This window comes from Oncorhynchus clarkii, chromosome 32 (assembly GCF_045791955.1).
Source record: "Oncorhynchus clarkii lewisi isolate Uvic-CL-2024 chromosome 32, UVic_Ocla_1.0, whole genome shotgun sequence".
Classification (NCBI taxonomy): domain Eukaryota; kingdom Metazoa; phylum Chordata; class Actinopteri; order Salmoniformes; family Salmonidae; genus Oncorhynchus; species Oncorhynchus clarkii.
Window position 1 is genome coordinate 21,440,808 of NC_092178.1, and position 22,700 is coordinate 21,463,507.

The window sequence follows — 22,700 nt, forward strand, 5'->3', positions numbered from 1 at the left end:
AGTGTAGAGTAGGGTAGAGTAGAGTAAATTAGAGTAAGGTCGGGTAGAATAGGGTCGGGTGGAGTAGAGTAGAGTAGAGTAGAGTATAGTAGAGTAGGGTTGGGTAGAGTAGAGTAGGGTAGAGTAGAGTATGATAGAGTAGAGTATATTAGATTAGAGTAGGATAGAGTAGAGTAGTGTAGAGTAGAGTAGATTAGTGTAGTGTAGAGAAGAGTAGGGTAGAGTAGGGTCGGGTCGGGTCGGTTAGGGTTGGGTAGAGTAGGGTAGGATAGAGTAGAGTAGAGTAGAGTAGGGCCGGGTAGGGTAGAATAGGGTTGGGTCAGGTAGGGTAGAGTAGAGTAGAGTAGAGTAGAGTAGAGTAGGGTAGAGTAGAGTAGAGTAGAGTAGAGTAGGGTGGAGTAAGGTAGAGTAGAGGAGTGTAGAGTAGTGTAGAGTAGAGTATGGCAGAGTAGAGTAGGGCTGGGTAGGGTAGAGTAGAGTATAGTAGAGTAGAGTAGAGAAGAGTAGGGTAGAGTAGAGTAGGGTAGAGTAGAGTAGAGTAGAGTAGTGCAGAGTAGAGAAGAGTATGGTAGAATAGGGTTGGGTCGGGTAGGGTGGGGTAGAGTAGAGTAGGATAGAGTAGAGTAGAGTAGAGTAGGGTAGGATAGAGTAGAGTAGAGTAGAGTAGAGTAGAGTAGAGTCGGGTAGGATAGAGTAGAGTAGAGTAGAGTAGGGTGGAGTAAGGTAGAGTAGAGTAGTGTAGAGTAGGGTAGAGTAGAGTAGGGCAGAGTAGAGTGGAGAAGAGTAGAGTAGGGTAGAATAGAGTAGGGCCGGATAGAGTAGAGTAGAGTAGAGTAGAGTACAGTAGGGTAGGATAGAGTAGAGTAGAGTTGGGTAGAGTACAGTAGAGTAGGATAGAGTAGAGTAGAGTAGAGTAGAGTAGAGTAGTGTTGAGTAAGGTAGAGTAGAGTAGGGTAGAGTAGAGTAGGGTAGAGTAGGGTAGAATAGAGTAGGGCCGGATAGAGTAGAGTAGAGTAGGATAGAGTAGAGTAGGGTAGAATAGAGTAGGGCCGGGTAGAGTAGAGTAGAGTAGGGTAGAGTAGAGTAGAGTAGGGTCGCGTAGAGTAGTTTCGGGTAGAATAGAGTAGATTAGATTAGGGTAAAGTAGAGAAGAGTATGGTTGGGTAGAGTAGAGTAGGGTAGGATAGAGTAGAGTACGGTAGAGTAGAGTATGATAGATTAGAGTAGATTAGAGTAGGATAGAGTAGAGTAGGGTATAGTAGGGTCGGGTCGGGTAGGGTTGGGTAGGGTGGAGTAGGGTAGGATAGAGTAGAGTAGGGTAGAGTAGAGTAGGGTAGAGTAGAGCAGGGCCGGGTAGGGTATAGTAGAGTAGAGTAGGGTAGAGAAGACTAGGGTAGGGTAGAGTAGGGTCGGGTAGGGTAGGGTAGGGTAGAGTAGAGTAGAGTAGGGTAGAGTAGAGTAGATTAGAGTAGGGTCCGGTAGAGTAGTGTAGATTAGAGTAGGGTTGAGTAGAATAGGGTTGGGTAGGGTAGAGTAGAGTAAAGTAGAGTAGGGTTGGGTAGAGTAGAGTAGGGTAGGGTAGAGTAGAGTATGGTAGAGTAGAGTATGGTAGAGTAGAGTAGAGTATATTAGAGCAGAATAGAGTAGAGTAGAGCAGAGTAGAGTAGAGTAGGGTAGAATAGAGTAGAGTAGAGTAGGGTCGGGTCGGGTAGGGTTGGGTAGGGTAGAGTAGGGTAGGATAGAGTAGAGTAGAGTAGATTAGGGTAGGTTAGAGTAAAGTAGAGTAGGGTAGAGTAGAGTAGAGCCGGGTAGAGTAGAGTAGAGTAGAGTAGGGTTGAGAAGTGTAGAGTAGAGTAGAGAAGAGTAGGGTGGAGTAGGGTCAGGTAGTGTTGGGTAGGGTAGAGTAGGATAAGATATAGTAGAGTAGAGTAGAGTAGAGTAGAGTAGGGTAGAGTAGAGTAGGGTAGCGAAGAGTAGGGTAGAGTAGAGTAGATTAGGGTAGAGTAGAGTAGAGTAGAGTAGGGTAGGGTAGAGGAGAGTAGGGTAGGGTAGAGTAGAGTACAGTAGAGTAGAGTAGGGTAGAGTAGAGTAGAGTAGGGTAGAGTAGAGTAGAGTAGGGTAGAGTAGAGTAGAGTAGAGTACAGTAGAGTAGAGTAGAGTAGAGTAGAGAAGAGTAGGGTAGGGTAGAGTCAAGTAGAGTAGAGTAGAGTAGAGTATAATAGGGTAGGGTAGGGTAGAGTAGAGTAGAGTAGAGTAAAGTAGGGTTGGGTAGGGTAGAGTAGAGTAGAGTACAGTACAGTAGGGTAGAGTAGCGTAGATTAGAGTAGAGTAGGGTAGAGTAGGGTCTGGTAGAGTAGAGTAGAGTAGAATAGGGTAGAGTAGTGTAGAGTAGAGTAGGGAAGAGTAGAGTGAGATAGTGTAGAGTATAGTAGGGTAGAGTGGAGTAGAGTAGGGTTGAGAAGTATAGAGTAGAGTATAGTAGTGTAGAGTGGAATAGAGTAGGGTAGGGTAGAGAAGGATAGAGTAGAGTTGGGTAGATTAGGGTAGAGTATAGTATAGTAGGGTAGATTAGGGTAGAGTAGAGTAGGGTAGATTAGGGTAGTGTAGAGTATAGTAGGGTAGAGTGGAGTAGAGTAGGGTAGGGTAGAGAAGGATAGAGTAGAGTAGAGTAGAGTATAGTAGGGTAGAGGGGAGTAGTGTAGGGTTGAGAAGTATAGAGTAGAGTAGAGTAGAGTAGAGTAGAGTAGAGTAGAGTAGAGTAGAATAAGGTAGAGTAGGGTAGTGTAGAGTAAAGTAGGGTAGAGTAGAGTAGGGTAGTGTAGAGTATAGTAGGGTAGAGTGGAGTAGAGTAGGGTAGGGTAGAGAAGGATAGAGTAGAGTAGAGTAGAGTAGGGTAGATTAGGGTAGAGTAGAGTATAGTAGGGTAGAGTAGAGTAGAGTAGAGTAAAGTAGAGAAGAGATAGATGTGTACCTGACGTTGGTGTGTCGTTGGACATAGAGGTTGTGAAAGTTGTTGGTTCCCTCTGCCCGGCCGAAGTCCCTGTCCCTTGGTCCCTGTAACCTCTGAATGATCTCTGCCTTCATCACACGGGCGATATGGGCCGGGAGCAGGGACAACAATAACCTCTCCTGAAGAGAGGGAGGGAGAGAGAGAGATATGTCCTGTGATGTCCAAATGAACTGTTTTAGGTGTACAGTGCACCCAGATATTTATGAGTGCATAACTCTGTATCAGGGCCAGGTCTCTCTATGGGTAATAACAGTAATATTAATGGAAGGTTACTAAAAGCTATTTCCTGTATTCAGTCTCTTAAATTGCAGGAAATGTACTTGATTCACAGTCTGCAATTAATCATGTGTGTGCATGTGTGTACATGCAGGCGCGTGTGTGTTTCCATTGATTGCAGTGAGTGTTAATCAGACTGACTAGCACTCATCACAACGTGGTCAATTATTTCTCCAGCAGCAGGCTGGGAAGGGAAGCAAACATTTAGATGTGGTACCAGCTCAACTCTAGGAACGCAGATCATCTCATTTAATTAAGAAGTTTTCCTCTCACTTCCTCCAGTTTCTGCTATCATGAACTTGATTATATGTCTTCATCTATGTACGACAATAACATTTTCTCAAGCCTGCCTGCCCTCTGGGATACCAGATCAATGGGTCATTTTAAGTGATTTATAAACAGAAAATCACTTAGTTATTCTATTTCCAGCTTCTAAGAGCAACAGAGGATGTGGTGGTACGTAAGAGTCAGCCAGTTGTTATAATGCCTTTATGAAGTGACATTAAGATGACCTTAACGTCTATGTAGTGACATAATGAGGCAGAAAGAAAAGTGAGTCTGCTGGACAGAGATACCGTGTGTGTGTGTGTGTGTGTGTGTGTGTGTGTGTGTGTGTTGGATTTCAAAGTGAAGGAATTTATGATTTTTGCTTTGTCATAAACAGAAAGAAAATCAAAACAGCTGCATATTTTTTTTTTAATCGATCAGACATTGTTTCAATTCAGAGGGAGGAGATGGAGAGGAGGGGAGCGAGGGAGGGAGGGAGGGAGGCAGGAAACGAAGGAAGAGAGGTTGTTAACAAGCAAAGTCTATTTTTAGCCACCAACCGCTGCAGTCTCTATCCTATCCCCAAACCTCTTCTGAATTTAATTTGCCACTGTGTTTTAAGCAATGGGCTCAAAGTGTGTGTGTGTGTGTGTGTGTGTGTGTGTGTGTGTGTGTGTGTGTGTGTGTGTGTGTGTGTGTGTGTGTGTGTTAATTTGCCTCTGTATTTTGGGAAAATTAGCCTGTGGTGTGTGAGGGACATAATGACCCGCCCTACTATCTACTAAGCTGCATTTATGTGTCACCCCCTAAGGCACCCATACAAACACACACATACACACAAACACACACCCATACAAACACACACATACACACAAACACACCCATACAAACACACATACACACACACCCATACAAACACCCATACAAACACCCATACAAGCACATACAAGCACACACACACACCCATACAAACACACACATACACACAAACACACCCATACAAACACACATACACACACACCCATACAAGCACCCACACAAACACCCATACAAACACACACATACACACACACACCCATACAAACACCCATACAAGCACATACAAGCACACACATATAAACACACACACACACATACCCATACAAATACACACACATACACACAAAGACACCAATACAAACACACACATACACATACGCACACACACATCCACCCATACATACACACACATACAGACACACACACACACACACACACCCATACAAACACACTCATACACACGCATACACACACCCGTACAAACAAACACACACACACTCACACACATACAAACACACACTCACACATACACACACACACACACCCATACAAACACACACATACACACACGCACACACACATACACACACCCGCCCATACACACACACACACACACACCCATACAAACACACACACACACACACACACACACACAGACACACACACACACACACCCATACAAACACATACCCATACAAACACACACATACACACTGAAAAAAAGCCTCCGATAGAGGTGCCGGTTTAAAATACAGGTACAACTGTCCCATTGTCCCATTGTCCCAGTGTCCCAGTTAGAGGACATAGAGTGACCAGTTGGAGACAGAGAAACAATTCACACTTTTAATACCACACTCAATACAGACACACACACAGCGAACAGGAAGGACTCATGTTGAAACTGTCTAGTGTAAGTGATGTGATTGTCAAAGACACACTAACACCAGTTGGGAATGTCCAGAGGCAACATTGTTCATGTGGAAAGGGTCCAGACGTGAGTTGAGGTGGAGGACAGGAGTTTATCGAGCTGCTAGATGTTCTTTACCATTCGGCCATCAGATTTGCCACCAAATCTATACTCCTCTGTAAACTGGTCATCTCTGAATACATGTCGCAAGACCCACTGGTTGATGCTTATTTATAAAACCCTCTTAGGCCTCACTCCCCCCTATCTGAGATATCTACTGCAGCCCTCATCCTCCATATACAACACCCGTTCTGGCAGTCACATTCTGTTAAAGGTCCCCAAAGCACACACATCCTTGGGTCGCTCGTCTTTTCAGTTCTCTGCAGCTAGCAACTGGAACGAGCTGCAACAAACACTCAAACTGGACAGTTTTCTCAATCTCTTCATTCAAAGACTCAATCATGGACACTCTTACTGACAGTTGTGGCTGCTTTGCGTGATGTATTGTTGTCTCTACCTTCTTGCCCTTTGTGCTGTTGTCTGTGACCGATAATGTTTGTACCCTGTTTTGTGCTGCTACCATGTTGTGTTGCTACCATGTTGTGTTGCTACCATGTTGTTGTCATGTTGTGTTGCTACCATGTTGTTGTCATGTTGTGTTGCTACCATGCTGTGTTGTCATGAGTTGCTGACTTGCTATGTTGTTGTCTTTAGGTCTCTCTTTATGTAGTGTTGTGATGTCTCTCTTGCCGTGATGTGTGTTTTGTCCAATATTTCTATGTTATTTATTTTTGTATTAAAATGTTTAATCCCAGCCCCCGTCCCCGCAGGATGTTTTTTGCCTTTTAGTAGGCTGTCATTGTAAATAAGAATTTGTTCTAAACGGACTTGCCTAGTTAAATAAAGGTTAAATATAACTTTTTAAATATAGAGGTTGTCTCAACCTGCCATCCTGGAAACAGCTGAAGAGTTGAGAGGCAGAGTGGGGTTCTGCTGCTCCCGGGTTGGCACTGGTTGGCTGACCAGGTCCACTGACTCTGTTCCCTGGTGTGAAATGGCCTTCTGATGCAGGACAATTGGTCGCCTACCTCAGCTGTAAGAAGTCACAAAGTTTGTCTCTATGTCCCAGGGCCAGAGAGAGGGTTTGAGAGAGGTTTTTCTACTGCTGCCCCAAAATGTATGAAGTAGATTTTTAATTCAGAAGAAACCCTCTTGTGCAGGCATGGCTGTGTCCCCAGTTTCCGGTTTGTGAAGGCCAGTGATTTTAAGACACTGGAGGAGGCAGGAGTCCCGCAGCCCCATGTCGCCACCCGTTCCATGGCATGGAGGGGGCGGGTAGTGAGGGTCAAGGTACTCACAGTGTCTGTGAGGCTGGACTGCCCAGCTTGAGTCATGCCATGCTGCTAGAGGTGTCCAGGCTGGTGGAGGAGGCCATCCCACCAAGTCAGGCCAGGTATCTTCAGCCAGAACAGGACAAGCGCACTGGTTAGGTGGAGGCTCTCATATGGGGGCTAGATGTGCATCCTGGTTCGGAGCCAGAGGCAGGTCGGTCTGGTAACAGCAGGTTGACCAGGAGAGACTCAGGCTGTGTCGGTTGGGGTGCCAGCTGAGTGGCTGCAGGGCTGACTGGCAGTCTGCAGGTTGACCAGGAGAGACTCAGGCTGTGTCGGATGGGGTGCCAGCTGAGTGGCTGCAGGGCTGACTGGCAGTCTGCAGGTTGAGCAGGTTGGAGCTCTGCCACTTGCTGGACTGGCTGCAGGGCTGACTGGCAGTCTGCAGGTTGGAGCTCTGCCACTTGCTGGACTGGCTGCAGGGCTGACTGGCAGTCTGCAGGTTGGAGCTCTGCCACTTGCTGGACTGGCTGCAGCACCGGGGAGCTCCGGCTTACACCAAAATGAAGGTGCCGGTTTAGGTAAGGGACGATTGCTCTGGATACCCGGTTAGAGGCACAATGACGAACAGGACACAGATTCAAGTTCAATCCTTTAACTGCCTCAGGCACCGAATTGGTGCTCTATTTTTTTTAACTTACACACACACACACACACACACACACACACACACACACACACACACACACACACACACACACACACACACACAATGTATACTGCATAAGCTCTATGTGCTTGTGTGTATATGCGCATGTGTCTATAACTGTTTATGTCTGTGCAAAGTAGGCCTACCTGCTGGTGTTTCTCAAACTCCAGTTTGATGGGGGACTTGATGCAGTTGCAAGTATCCTGGTAGGTCTGTCTGAGGGCCAGGTTCATCAGGTGCTTATGGTACGCTCCAGCCAGGTTACCACACGTAAAGATAATGATGTTAGCCAGGATCTGATAGAGGAGAGGAGAGGAGGGGTAGGGGAGACGAGACAAGAGGAGAGGAGAGGATTGGTAGGGGAGAGGAGAGGAGAGGAGAGGAGAGGAGAGGAGAGGAGAGGAGAGGAGAGGGAGTAAAATAGCCTTAGTCCTCCTAAGAGAAAATTCTGAATACATTTTACAGACTGAATACATTTTACAGACTGAATACATTTTACAGACTGAATACATTTTACAGACTGAATACATTTTACAGACTGAATACATTTTACCAGACAACCAATCTAACAAACCCACACCCAGACATTACCATTGCCATTCCTGACTTGCCTAGCCAAATAAAGGTCAAATAAAAAAATACAAATATAAAAATATCAAGGTGGACTTTATTTAACTAATTATGTGACTTCTGAAGGTGATTGGTTGCACCAGATCTTATTTAGGGGCTTCATAGCAAAACGGTTGAATACATACGCACGCACCACTTTTCACTTTTCCATTTTCAACTCTTTTGTGTATGTCCATTACATGAAATCCAAATAAAAATCTATTTCAATAACAGGTTGTAATACAACAAACGAGGAAAAACGGCAAGGGGGATGAATACTTTTGCAAGGTGCTGTATTAGCCTTCTGACTACAATGAAGAGCAAGACGTACCGCTCTGTTCTGGGCCGGCTGCAGCTTCACTAAGTCTTTCTTTGCAGCACTTGACCATATGACTGGACAATAATCACGATAAGATAAAACTAGAGCCTGTAGGACTTGCTTTGTGGATTTTGGTGTAAAAAAAGCAGGCATCTCTTTATTGAGGACAAACCTCTCCCCATCTTTACAACCATTGAACATATATATTTTTTACCATGACCAGCTAAGGTGACACCAAGTAATTTAGTCTCCTCAACTTGTTCAACAGCCACACCATTCATTACCAGATTCAGCTGAGGTCTAGAACTTAGGGAATGATTTGTACCAAATAAAATGCTCTTAGTTTTAGAGATGTTCAGGATCAGGATTTCTTTTTTAAATAAAATTATTATTTTTTAACCCTTTTTCTCCCCAATTACATGGTAACCAATTGTTAGTCGTTACTGTCTTGTCTCACAGTGTCCTCACACATCAGACACCCCCTAACTGACTGATGCATGGTCCTCATACAGACATGAGGAAACTTCACAATGGTCAGCTGGTGGGAAAGAAGGGGTATAGAAGAACACAGATGCTACTGGAGACTTTAATAAAATACTGAAAGAGTCACATGTGAATGACTCAATCAAGAGAAATGCAAATCCCCCCCACTCTCTCTCTAACATACACACAGAGGAGACTCATAAAGATAAACTCAGTGTCTGACGCCAGTGCAGATGAAGTCTTCTATAATCTAATAACCCAATGTCCATCTATACAACTCAATAACACATTATTGCCCCATAAACCTGCCCTAGTACACACATCTTGTTCATGTAGTTTGCCACTATGTCAACATCAGGCTCATCAAAGCCCTGTAAATAAATAGACACGGGTCTTCAGAAGACCAGGCAATACGTGTGTTTAATGCATGTTTATTTACAGAGACATGTAAAGGGTTTTTCCAGTAGACCATGGTTTTGTGTGTGTGACTGTGTGTGTGTGTGCACACGCAAGCACCCTGAGAGGGATAGAGATTGGCTGAGGTTGTGTGTACCTGTGTGTGCATGTGCACGTGCCAGCCTACCTGCATGCATACCTATGTCACAGACTTTGTGGGTAACATCCAAGCCTTTTATTTCTGGCTATGTGAACATATTGTTAGCATTGACCAACAGCACAGACATACTGATGCATTAAGTTCTGTTGTACCTTCACTGACCTAGCTAGCTTCGATAGAGCAGGACATTATGCCCAGTTCATTTATTCCTCGGCAGCATCCAAGATGGCATCCTATTCCCTATGTTGTGCACTACGTTTGACCAGGGCCTGTAGAGAATAGGATGCTATTTGGCACACAGGCTCAGCCTCTAGCCCCAGCTCTCAGAGTAGCTATTCATTTAGACTGAGAGCTCTACTCTGGTAATGAGGAGCGTACTGAGGGCCCACACAGAGCAGAGAGAGAGAGAGAGAGATCGGGAGGAGAGAGAGAGAGAGAGATCGGGAGCAGAGAGAGAAGGGGACAAACAGAGAGAGCCGCTGGATAGAAGCAGGTTGATGTTGATTGTCTTGCACTGGAGGCAGAACTGAGTGATTTCCAGTAGATGGGCCAACTGTCAAAATGGGTTATATCATAAAAATGTATGAAAATCAAATGTATGTGTGTGTATGTGGTGTGTGTGAGTGTGTGCTTTGAATCTGTGTGTGTGTTTATGTTTAAATGTGTGTGTGTGTGTGTGTGTGTGTGTGTGTGTGTGTGTGTGTGTGTGTGTGTGTGTGTGTGTGTGTGTGTGTGTGTGTGTGTGTGTGTGTGTGTGTGTGTGTGTATACCCTTACCTGCCACACCAGTGGTTCCAAGGCTTCTGCAGTAAACGCCAGACACACACTGAGTGTGATTGTGTGTGATAAACATGTGATGATGCTGGCTAGGACTGCTCCCCTCATGGAGAACGGCAGCATGGTGTAGACCACAAACACTATGAACAGGAAGAAGGACACCTGGGAGAGAGGAAGACACAGGATGTTACCGGGGGAAACTTTAACATGTTACACCACAAACACTGTGAATAGGAAGAAGGGAGAAAGGAAGTAGGAAGTCATAGGGAGATTCTCAATTGGACAAAAGTTTGTCCTCTCCTCGACTCCTCCATCCTCCTTTCTTCTGTGATCCGGAAACCAAATAAGTGGTTGAGTGGTCGAGGGGATTGTCAATTCGTTAGTAGGCAAACGAAGGAGTCTGCTCCACTCCTCAATTACCTTCTTTGACAGAGGACGCACAAGAGCGTCCTCACGGCATCTAGCACAGAAGTGTTTTACAATATGCCACACCCCTTTGAATCAGCTGTTGTTTTCTTGATGGAGAAAAGCATGCACACATTTGAAAACAATATTCTACTTAATGTTTATCTATACAATGTCTGCCACAACTAGCTTAATTTGTTGTATCACTTTAGACATTTATTTTGGGATCCACCCAGGTTAACATCCTTTGTCTGAAGACGCGTGGGTCGAGAAGGAGAGTCTAATTTCATACAAGCGCATCTGTTTCCAGAAGATGGAGGTGAGCAAAACCAATTGAGATTCTCCCCATTAAATATTACAGGAAGACACTTTAGCATGTTACACGATGACATCCTGGGAGAGAGGAAGTAATGGAACATTCCAAGAAGTCACTTCTGTCACTGCACTATGTTCCCCCAGGCATCAGCACAAACTTTTCTCTGACTCTTAAATGTTTGGTCTACTACATAAATCATGACTAGTGACTACTAAAATACCCCGTTTTCCAGAAATTCTGGTTGCATGATTCCGGATTTCCTGCTGATTCCTGGAATCTTCCAAACATCATTTTTGGGAAAACCCCTGAATTTTGGGAAAGTTAACAGAATTTTGCAACCCTAATCATGAATCACGTGTGTGCATTAGCCTACTGAGCTAAATCCTTAGGCAAGTTTGCTCATTATACAACATTAGTTTGGGGAACCTTTTGCAGCGCAGAGTTAATAACAGCCTAAATCATACCACGTTATAGTTATAGCACTACTGATATACCAGGATCAGAACAGGAAAGGAGGAGCTGGACACAGGAACTAAACAAACAGATAAGGAGGTCATGGCTCAGAGCGTATCCCATCACAACCCATGGCCCTGACTCCATGCAGCACCATGGACACGAACCAAGACCTCACTAACAGGAAGTGGTGTCTGACAGGGACAGGAAGTAGGAAGTGGAATAGGAAGTCAACAAAGGGTCACGGTGAGTGTCTATATCACAGTAGTTCAAAGGGTTCAGGAAAGACAGAGAGATGACATACACTATGACTACTAGAGGGATAGAGGGATATTGTGCAGATTTGATTTGATTTACTAGGATTCCCATCAGCCGACGCCAATGGTGACAGCTAATCTTACTGTTGTCCGACATTTAACGAAAAAGACATTACAGACAAAAGACTTACAATTTACATACATTAAAAAACTAACATGTAGTGTGTGTGCACCTGTCAGTTCCACATACATGTCAGTACATACACACAACAAGTAGGTCAAATGGGGGAGACTGTTGTGCCGTGAGCTGTTGCTTAATTGGGTTTTTTGAAACCAGGTTTGCTGTTCACTTGAGCTATATAAGATGGAAGGGTGTTCCATGCACTCATGGCTTTGTATAATACTGTACATTTCCTTGGATTTCTTCTGGACCTGGGGAATGTGAAAAGATCCCTGATGGCATGCCTGGGGGTGTAACTGTGTGTGTCAGTGCTGTATGTAAGTTGACTATGCAATGGTATTTCCATAAAAACAAGAATTGACGCAGTCAGTCTTTCCTCAACTCTTAGCCAAAACAGACGGGCATGTATAATATTAATGCAGTGGTTTGTAAAAGTATTCACCCCCTTGGCATTTTTCCTGTTTTGTTGCCTTACAACCTGGAATTTAAATAGATTTTTGGGGGGGTTGTATCATTTGATTTACACAACATGCCTAACACTTTGAAGATGCAAAATATTTTTTATTGTGGAACAAACAATAAATAAGAAAGAAAATATAGAAAGCTTGAGCTGTGCATAACTATTCACCCCCCCAAAAGTCAATACTTTATAGAGCCACCTTTTGCAGCAATTACAGCTGCAAGTCTCTTGGGGTATGTCTCTACAAGCTTGGCACATCTAGCCACTGGGATTTTTGCCCATTCTTCAAGGCAAACCTGGTCCAGCTCCTTAAAGTTGGATGGGTTCCACTGGTGTACCACAATCTTTAAGTCATACCACAGATTCTCAATTGGATTGAAGTCTGGGGTTTGCCATTTGCTTGCTTGGTGGTTGGTGCATGGTGGTGCCCCTTGCTTAGTGGCGTTGCAGACTCTAGGACCTTTCAGAACAGGTGTATATATACTGAGATCATGTGACAGATTATGTGACACTTAGATTGCACACAGGTGGACTTTATTTAACTAATTATGTGACTTCTGAAGGTAATTGGTTGCACCAGGTCTTATTTAGGGGCTTCATAGCAAAGGGGTTGAATACATATGCACACACCACTTTTCTGTTTAAAAAATTAATAATTTTGAAACAAGTTTATTTTTTCTAGATCTCAGCAGTTATTTCACTGTAGAGCCTCTAGCCCTGCTCAATATGACTTAACCAACCATGTTGTCCCACCTCCTACATATGCGATGACATCACCTGGTTTAAACATCTCTAGAGACTATATCTCTCTCTTCATTACTCAATGCCTAGGTTTACCTCCAATGTATTCACATCCTACCTTACCTTTGTCTGTACACTATGCCTTGAATCTATGCTATCGTGCCCAGAAACCTGCTCCCTTTACTCTCTGTTCCGAACATGCTAGATGGCCAGTTCGTATAGCCTTTAGCCATACCCTTATCCTACTTCTCCTCTGTTCCTCTGGTGATGTAGAGGTTAATTCAGGCCCTGCAGTGCCTAGCTCCACTCCTACTCCCCAGGTGCTCTCATTTGTTGACTTCTGTAACCGTGAAAGTCTTGGTTTCATGCATGTTAACATTAGAAGCCTACTCCCTAAGTTTGTTTTACTCACTGCTTTAGCACACTCTGCCAACCTGGATGTCTGAATCCTGACTTAGGAAAACCACCAAAAACCATCACTAACTATAACATTTTCCGCCAAGATAGAATTGCCAAAGGGGGCGGTGTTGCAATCTACTGCAAAGATAGCCTGCAGAGTTCTGTATTACTATCCAAGTATGTACCCAAATAATTTGAGCTTCTACTTCTAAAAATGCACCTTTCTAGAAACAAGTCTCTCACTGTTGCCGCTTGCTATAGACCTCCCTCTGCCCCCAGCTGTGCCCTCGATACCATATGTGAATTGATTTCCCCCCATCTATCTTCTGAGCTTGTGCTACTAGGTGACCTAAACTGGGACATTCTTAACACACCGGCCATCCTACAATCCAAGCTTGATGCCCTCAATCTCACACAAATTATCAAACTCCAAATCCATAAACACAGGCACCCTCATAGATCTCACCCTAACTAACTCGCCCTCCAAATGCACCTCTGCTGTTTTCAATCAAGATCTCAGTGATCACTGCCTAATTGCCTGCATCCGTAATGGGTCTGCGACGAAACGACCACCCCTCATCACTGTCAAACGCTCCCAAAAACACTTCTGCGAGCAGGCCTTTCTAATCAACCTGGCCTGGGTATCCTGGAATGACATTGACCTCATCCTGTCAGTAGATGATGCCTGGCTATTCTTTAAAAGTGCCTTCCTCACCATCTTAAATAAGCATGCCCCATTCAAAAAATTGAGAACTAGGAATAGATAGAGTCCTTGGTTCACGCCAGACCTGTCTGCTCTTGACCAGCACAAAATCATCCTGTGGCGTTCTGCATTAGCATCGAATAGCCCCCGTGATATGTAACTTTTCAGGGAAGTTAGGAACAAATATACACAGGCAGTTAGGAAAGCTAAGGCTAGCTTTTTCAAACAGAAATTTGCATCCTGGAGTACTAATTCAAAAAAGTTCTGGGAAACTGTCAAGTCCATGGAGAATAAGAGCACCTCCTCCCAGCTGCCCACTGCACTGAGGCTAGGAAACACTGTCACCACCAATAAATCCACTATAATTGAGAATTTCAACAAGCATTTCTCTACGGCTGGCCATGCTTTCCACCTGGCTACCCCTACCCCGGTCAACTGCCCGGCACCCTCCACAGCAACCCGCCAAAGCACCCACCATTTCTCTTTTACCCAAATCCAGATAGCTGATGTTCTGAAAGAGCTGCAAAATCTGGACCCCTACAAATCAGCCGGGTTAGACAAACTGGACCCTCTCTTTCTAAAAGTATCTGCCGAAATTGTTGCAACCCCTATTACTAGCCTGTTCAACCTCTCTTTCGTATCGTCTGAGATTCCCAAAGATTGGAAAGCTGCCGCGGTCATCCCCCTCTTCAAGGGGGGAGACACTCTAGACCCAAACTGCTACAGACCTATATCTATCCTACCCTGTCTTTCTAAGGTCTTCAAAAGCCAAGTTAACAAACAGATTACCGACCATCTCGAATCCCACCGTACCTTCTCCGCTATGCAATCTGGTTTCAGAGCTGGTCATGGGTGCACCTCAGCCACGCTCAAGGTCCTAAACGACATCATAACCACCATCGATAAGAGACATTACTGTGCAGCCATATTCATCGACCTGGCCAAGGCTTTCGACTCTGTCAATCACCACATTCTTATTGGCAGACTCGACAGCCTTGGTTTCTCAAATGCCTTGCCTGGTTTACCAACTACTTTTCTGATAAAGTTACGTGTGTCAAATCGGAAGGCCTGTTGTCCGGATCTCTGGCAGTCTCTATGGGTGTGCCACAGGGTTCAGTCCTCAGGCCGACTCTCTTCTCTGTTTGCATCAATGATGTTGCTCTTGTTGCTGGTGATTCTCTGATACACCTCTACGCAGACGACACCATTCTGTATACTTCTGGCCCCTCTTTGGACACTGTGTTAACTAACCTCCAAATGAGCTTCAATGCCATACAACACTCCTTCCGTGGCCTCCAACTGCTCTTAAATGCAAGAAAAACTAAATGCATGCTTTTCAACCGATCACTGCCCGGACCTGCTCGCCCGTCCAGCATCAGTACTCTGGACGGCACCGACTTAGAATACGTGGACAACTACAAATACCTAGGTGTCTGGTTAGACTGTAAACTCTCCTTCCAGAGTCACATTAAGCATCTCCAATCCAAAATTAAATCTAGAATTGGCTTCCTATATCGCAACAAAGCATCCTTCACTCATGCGGCCAAACATACCCTCGTAAAACTGACCATCCTACCGATCCTCAACTTCGGTGATGTCATCTATAAAATAACTTCCAACACTCTACTCAACAAACTGGATGCAGTCTATCACAGTCCCATCCGTTTTGTCACCAAAGCCCCATATACTACCCACCATTGCGACCTGTACGCTCTCGTTGGTTGGCCCTCGCTTCATACTCGTCACCAAAACCACTGGCTACAGGTTATCTACAAGTCTCTGTTAGGTAAAGCCCCGCCTTATCTCAGCTCACTGGTCACCATAGCAACACCCACTCATAGCACGCGCTCCAGCAGGTGTATCTCACTGGTCACCCCCAAAGCCAATTCCTCCTTGGGTCGTCTTTCCTTCCAGTTCTCTGCTGCCAATGACTGGAACAAACTGCAAAACTCAGAGACTCACATCTCCCTCACTAGCTTTAAGCTCCAGCTGTCAGAGCAGCTCACAGATCACTGCACCTGTACATAGCCCATCTGTAAACAGCCCATCTATCTACCTACCTCATCCCCATACTGTATTTATTTATTTATCTTGCTCCTTTGCACCCCAGCATCTCTACTTGCACATTTATCTTCTGCACATCAACCATTCCAGTGTTTAATTGCTATATTGTAATTACTTCGCCACCATGGCCTATTTCTTGCCTTAACTCCCTTATCTCACCTCATTTGTACACACTGTATATACTTTTTTGTTTTCTTTTGTTCTACTGTATTATTGACTGTTTTGTTTATTCCATGTGTAACTCTGTGTTGTTGTATGTGTCGAATTGCTATGCTTTATCTTGGCCAGGTCGCAGTTGCAAATGAGAACTTGTTCTCAACTAGCCTACCTGGTTAAATAAAGGTGAAAGAAAATAAAATAACTTACTAAATCAAAATTGTATTTGGTCAAACACAATTTTTTCCAACGGTTTGCTAAGAGCTGGCAGCAATCTGATAGGTCTGCTGTTAGAATCTGTAAAGGCCACTTTACCATTCTATGGTAGCGGAATGACTTTGGCTACCCTCCAGGCCTGAGGACAAAGACTTTCATCTAGGCTCAGATTAAAGATATGACAGATAGGAGTGGCTATAGAGTCAGATACTATCCTCAGTAGCTTTCCATCTAAGTTGTCAATGCCAGGAAGTTTGTCATTATTGATCGATAACAATATTTTTTCCACCTCTCCCACAGAGAGAGAGAGAGAGAGAGAGAGAGAGAGAGAGAGATGTTGAAAGAGAGGGAATTTTTGGAGGTTGAAAGTGACAGTGACACTATCTTACCACCAAGCCTGACCTTGACTTAAACCCAAACATTAATTAAGAACAAATAGCTTTGGTGCTGCTAGCTCATCATTTCTGCTGATATTGACATTGTTTCTGTTCTTAAATGGCCATTTAGTGACAAACAGCAATGTGAGAAGGGATATGGATGTTTTATTGTTGTTGTTTTACTGTTGACCTGTTGGTTTTCTCATCCTTTATTTGCTACAGTTAAACGTTAGATGGTCTACTTTTCTAAGTTTATATATTGTTTTTTCTCCCATCATGCTCCCTTTCTCCATCTCCTCTCTCCCACCCCTTCTCTCTCCTTCCCGCAAGCCAGCCAGCCGGGTCAGAATGAGGGAGGGATGTGATGGTACCAGGTGTCTGGAGCTCTGGTCCAATCTGGCTTCCACTAATACCTGCTCTCTCCTGGGAGATTCAATCAGGTCCAGACACAACCAACTCCTCAGCTGAAAGGGCTGCTGTGGGTGTGTGTTTATGTGTGTGACAGATTGTGTGTGTGACTGTTACTAAGCAGAACATAACCTGTTCTAAACTTTCAGATTCTCTCTCTCTCCACACCCCTCTCTTTCCGTCTCTCCCTCCCTACTCTCTCTCTCTCTCTCTCTCTCTCTGTTTGAGAACAGACTGTAGTCGCAGCAGTAGTTGCAGACAGTGTTATTTAGCTCAGTGTGTTCCATCAGTATGGTTGAGAGTGTACTTCCTCCTAGCTCCAGGCTGATTGGCTCACAGTAAAGAGACATTTTTCTCATTCTTCTAGTCTGAGGCATTTACCATCATCCTCACAGGACACCTGGGTGGTGTTCTATACCTGAACTACCTGTCATATAAGAACACTCGTTCTCCTTCAATACGTTTCCTCCTTAAGGTGCCTACTGAGAATGTGGAATTAACCACTAGAGTAATGATATGAGATTAGTGTCTGTGTAAGAAGGAGACAGGAAGAGAGAGAGGGAGAGAGAGAGAGAGAGAGAGAGAGAGAGGTAGAGAGGGAGAAAGAGAGAGAGAAAGAGAGAGAGAGAGAGATAGAGGGAGAGGGGTAGAGAGAGAGAGGTAGAGAGGGAGAGAGGGAGAAAGAGAGAGAGAAAGAGAGAGAGAGAGAGAGAGGGAGAGAGAGAGAGAGAGATAGGTAGAGAGGGAGAGAGGGAGAGGGAGAGGGAGAGAGAGAGAAAGAGAGAGAGAGAGAGAGAGAGAGAGAGAGAGAGAGAGGGAGATGGGTAGAGAGGGAGGGAGAGAGAGAGAGAGAGAGGTAGAGAGGGAGAGAGGGAGAAAGAGAGAGAGATAGAGAAAGAGAGAGAGAGAGAGATAGAGGGAGAGGGGTAGAGAGAGAGAGGTAGAGAGGGAGAGAGGGAGAAAGAGAGAGAGAAAGAGAGAGAGAGAGAGATAGGTAGAGAGGGAGAGAGGGAGAGGGAGAGGGAGAGAGAGAGAGAGAGAGAGAGAGAGAGAGAGGGAGAGGGGTAGAGAGAGAGAGGAGAGAGAGAGAGGAGGGGGGGCGGAGAGAGAAAGAGGACAGGAAATAGCTGAAAGACCCTTACAGAAAAAACACCTGATTTCATGTGAAAAATCGAATGTAGTAAGAGAGAAAGAGAAAGAGAGTCATTGAGCAGAATAGGTTGTTTAATAATGCAGTATGATTATGCTCTCACAGATGGAGAGATGGATAAAAATATCTCCACCACGATGATGGAAGAGTGAGGGAGAGAAGCTAGGAGAAGGAGAGGGGTATGCGGGAGGGAGAGAGGCAGTGCCGCCTCTAGCCTTTTGAGGGCCCTAAGCGAGATTTGGTTGGGGGGGCCCCCCTACGTCGCGGGAAAAACCTTTTAGTGCCCCCACTTTTGTATTTTCTTTGTATTTGAAAGTTAATTTCCTGCAATTATACACATTTACCATGGGGTGTAGAGAAAGTGTTGCAGTTTAAAAGCATATTTTCTGCAATTTACACATTTTGCTATGATTTATGCCACATTCATATGATATATGTGTAAAAGTGACTAACAAAATCAACGGGGGCGCCCTGTAGGTCAGGGCCCCTGAATGCAAGACCCGCGTGGCCGGTCGGTAATTTGGTGATGATAAGGCCTACTATAAGGTTTATATAGCTGGCTAGAATACCTTGCCTAGCAACTTAAAAATGTTAGCTGAACTCGGCTGTGGAAAACTGCTGATGCACTACCCAACTGAGTTCCTTTTTGGTCGGGGGCCCTTAGCAGACGCGGGGCACTACTCTCCATGAGTAGTCTGCTAAAGGGAAGAGGAGGCTCTGGAGAGAAGGATGCAGAGAGGGGGAGGGAATAAGAGAAACAGAGGGTGAGGGAGGGATGGAGAGAAGGTAGGAGAAGGAAAGGGGGCACAAGGTTGAGAGAAGGAGGGAGGAGAGGAACAGAAGGGGAAGGAGGGATGGAGAGAAAGAGAAGGTAGGAGAAGGAGAGGGGGAGTGACAGTGAGAGAGGGATAAATGGAAGGAGACCAGGGAGGATGAGGTAAAGGGGCAGAGGGATATAAAGTAAATAGAATTTTAGAAATAAGGAGAGAGAGAGAGACGCGGGGGGACTGGGAAAAAGATCAAATGAAAAGTAAATTGGAAAAGAGAGAGGGAAGGAAGGAGGGAGATAAGGAGGGGGAAGAGTAAAGTGAATGGGCCTGAAAGGTAATGTATCTGTCTCCTGATCTCTCTCACCTTCTGTGTCTTAGCCTAACACTTAATCACACATGAGGAACACTCACGGTAAAGGACACACACTCACACACAGACACACAAACACACGAAAGCAGGTAGCCTAGAAGTTAGAGAGGACAATCGCCGGTTTGAATCCCAGTTCTGATGTAGTAAACAGTAATCAAAGATGGCATCTCCAGCCGCTGTGGTTTTGAGCAAGGCACTCAATCCTTTAAAAAAAAAACCGTTCCAGCAGCAATGAACCGTGGCTAACCCTGTGGTCCCAAACTCTTGTATGTGTGTCTCAAGGGATTGGTTGAAAAGCAAAAGAGCAAAATTTCTCCTTTAAAGACCAATGGACAATAAAGTATTAATGAACAATATTTTTCTTCTTCTACACAAACACACACACACAACGCTGTCCAATATGCACGCCCGACCCCCCCCCCCCCCCCCACCTCACCTGGTCCCAAGGACAGAGGATCCCCCCGGAGAACATGAAGAGGTAACCCATGGCAACCAGGCAGGCCCATATAAGGAGGGAGAAGAGGCGGAGCATGCGGTTGAAGACGGACTCTATGCAGACCAGGATGAAGATGGAGAGGAAGAGGAAGAGGGTGGTGGGCACGGTGATCAGGAACGCTAGGTGGTCCTCCATGTTCTGGAGAGAGAGAGGGGAAGTGAGGGAGAAAGGGAGGAGGGGAGGTGAGGGAGGGAAGGAGTTTAGAAAAAGGAGAGAAAAACGAGACAGAAGCTTTTTGTCTCCTCAATTTCTGAAGGAGACAACTTCACACCGCCTCTCTTTCTCTCGCTCTCTCTTTTGGGTTAGCCTACTAAAAATGCAGGCACTCTTTGTATTGTAATATTTGGGGATAAAAGCATCTGCTAAGTGGTGTATTGTAGACCAGCAGAATTCACATCGCATCACCACACACACACAGAGACAGACAGACAGGCAGTCTGAGCCCAGAGAATGTGCTACTGTGTCACTTCTATCCTCACACTGTCACTGTCAGCATTTAAAATCTGTCAAGGCACATACCAACACATACACATACTCTCTCACTCTCTCACACACACACACATTGTTTTTACTATCCTTGTGGGGAACAAACAATTGATTCCCATTCAAAATCCTATTTTTTCTAACCCTAAACCTAATCCTAACCCTAAACCTAACCTCTAACCCTAATCCTAACCCTAAACCTAACCTCTAACCCTAAACCTAATCCTAACCCTAAACCTAACCTCTAACAATAATCCTAACCCTAAACCTAACCTCTAACCCTAAACCTAATCCTAACCCTAAAACTAACCCCTAAGCCTAAAATAGTAAAAAAGTAAAACCAAAAACACACACACACACGGTCTCCGTTCATACCCTCCTCCATACTTCGTAATGCATCCATGTCTAATCAAATGTGTACCCAGACTATTTGCACCCCCCCCCCCCTCTTTTACACTCCTGCTACTCTCTGTTTGTATCTATGCATAAATCACGTTAATAACTCTACCTACATGTATATGTTACCTCAATTACCTCGACTAACCGGTGCCCCTGCACATTGACTCTGTACCCCCTGTATGTAGCCTCGCTATTGTTGTTTTACTGCTGCTCTTTAATTATTTGTTACTTTTATTTATTTATTTTTTTGTGTGTTTTTCTTAAAACTGCATTGTTGATTAAGGGCTTGTAAGTAAGCATTTCGCTGTGACAAATAAAATTTGATTTGATGTCTCGTACCCATCTCTGCTCTACTCATCATCACTAGCTGACAGACTCTATCAACGTTCACATGACTCCCTCACCCCTCACCCAGCCATGACCTGTGTGTGTGTCAGTGGCGGTTGGTGCTGTTTAAGATTAGGAAGGACGTTTTTGTTGTTGTTGATGAGCATGGCCTTATTTCTATTACAGCATATTGGATGACTGTCATTCATAGTCCCTTCACCCAGCTCAATGGAACATAACATCGATAGGTTTAGAATACTACCTGACACTAACATTTTCCCTATACCCATCATGAGGTTGCTAAAACCTAGCCTATGAATTTACAACGTAGGATCACAGGTCGAGAGAAAAAATGTTGTAAAAAAAAGGTGATAGACAGTAACACATCAATACCGCCTTGCACACTCTTACCTGCATCTAGCTGATCTAGGGTGTGATCATTAGTCAAAACAGTTGCAAATGAGAATTTCTATCAGACAAATGCAGGTATTTTTTATTCCTGTTTCGTTCCGTTAAATAAATATTTTAACAGAATCGGTGGAATGAACACACCCCTGATCACCCACAAACACAGTTCACTTCCATTGCAGCCACATACAAACAGCATGATCTCTTTGCTCGTTGTATAATTCCTTCTCGCACCTGTGACCAGGTGAAAAAACCCTTCCAATACAAACTTTATATCATAACTGCTAACCACTCTACACAGCCTACATTGTTGTCACCATATTAGTTAACACACCATAGTAGTTAGCATAGCTACTAGAACTAACGCGTTAATTAACCCGCTACAATTATGCAGCACAGTTTACAGCAAGCAGTTTAGCAGTTACACCTGTGAGCCCAGGTGGCAATACATTAATAAAACCAAAATCTTACCTTGACTTGGAAGAGTTCAAGTGTTGGATAGCCATAGCCAGTTAGCTAACACAGCATCCCTATCTGTTTGATCGGGGTGTTTGAGTAGGCTAAACTAGCTAGCTACATTCGCTAGCTAGCCGCAATATGTAACTTTTTGAGCGACCCGACCAAATTCACATAGAAATGTGGGTTATGTGTCTAAGAAGCGTAAGATATGTTCGGGGTTTTGCGTCTTTTTTTCGGGTTTTGCACACCAGCTTCAAATAGCTGAAAACACAATATTTTGGATTGTGGAAAATATATTTCACAGTGGTTCAGGTTGTACAATGACTCTCTACACTTGCTTGTTTAATCACAAACTGAAATTAAGAAAATTATTCAAATTTTTGCAACAAGTAAATGGCAGAGCGATTTCTATATAGTGCAAATGAAGTGAAAATGATAGTGAAAAAAAGACAATGAAATATAGCTATGTAACGTGTTCGCTGGGAGTCCGGAAACAAGTACAGGGAGTGAATAATTTTATAAATAAACAAACATGGAACAAAACAAGAAACACGAAAGCGTACAGACTTGAGACACCAAACAGAGTCAATAACGCCAGTTATAGGGAAGGTAACCAGGAAGGTGATGGATTCTAGCTGAG

The 22,700-nt window shown here is 44.4% G+C and overlaps 1 protein-coding gene across 2 annotated transcripts in view; it reads right to left on the reverse strand.

Annotated features, from left to right (window-relative positions):
- Nucleotides 1–22,700, reverse strand: part of LOC139392184 (adenylate cyclase type 2-like) — an 82,426-nt gene that overhangs the window by 39,105 nt on the left and 20,621 nt on the right. For both annotated transcript variants that reach the window (XM_071139967.1, XM_071139966.1), the window contains exons 2-5: nucleotides 19,925–20,122; nucleotides 10,063–10,224; nucleotides 7,466–7,615; nucleotides 2,972–3,129 (exon numbers count right to left, since the gene is read on the reverse strand). In XM_071139967.1, the coding sequence (XP_070996068.1) occupies nucleotides 2,972–3,129; nucleotides 7,466–7,615; nucleotides 10,063–10,224; nucleotides 19,925–20,122 (668 nt within the window). The remainder of the gene's footprint in view (nucleotides 1–2,971; nucleotides 3,130–7,465; nucleotides 7,616–10,062; nucleotides 10,225–19,924; nucleotides 20,123–22,700) is intronic.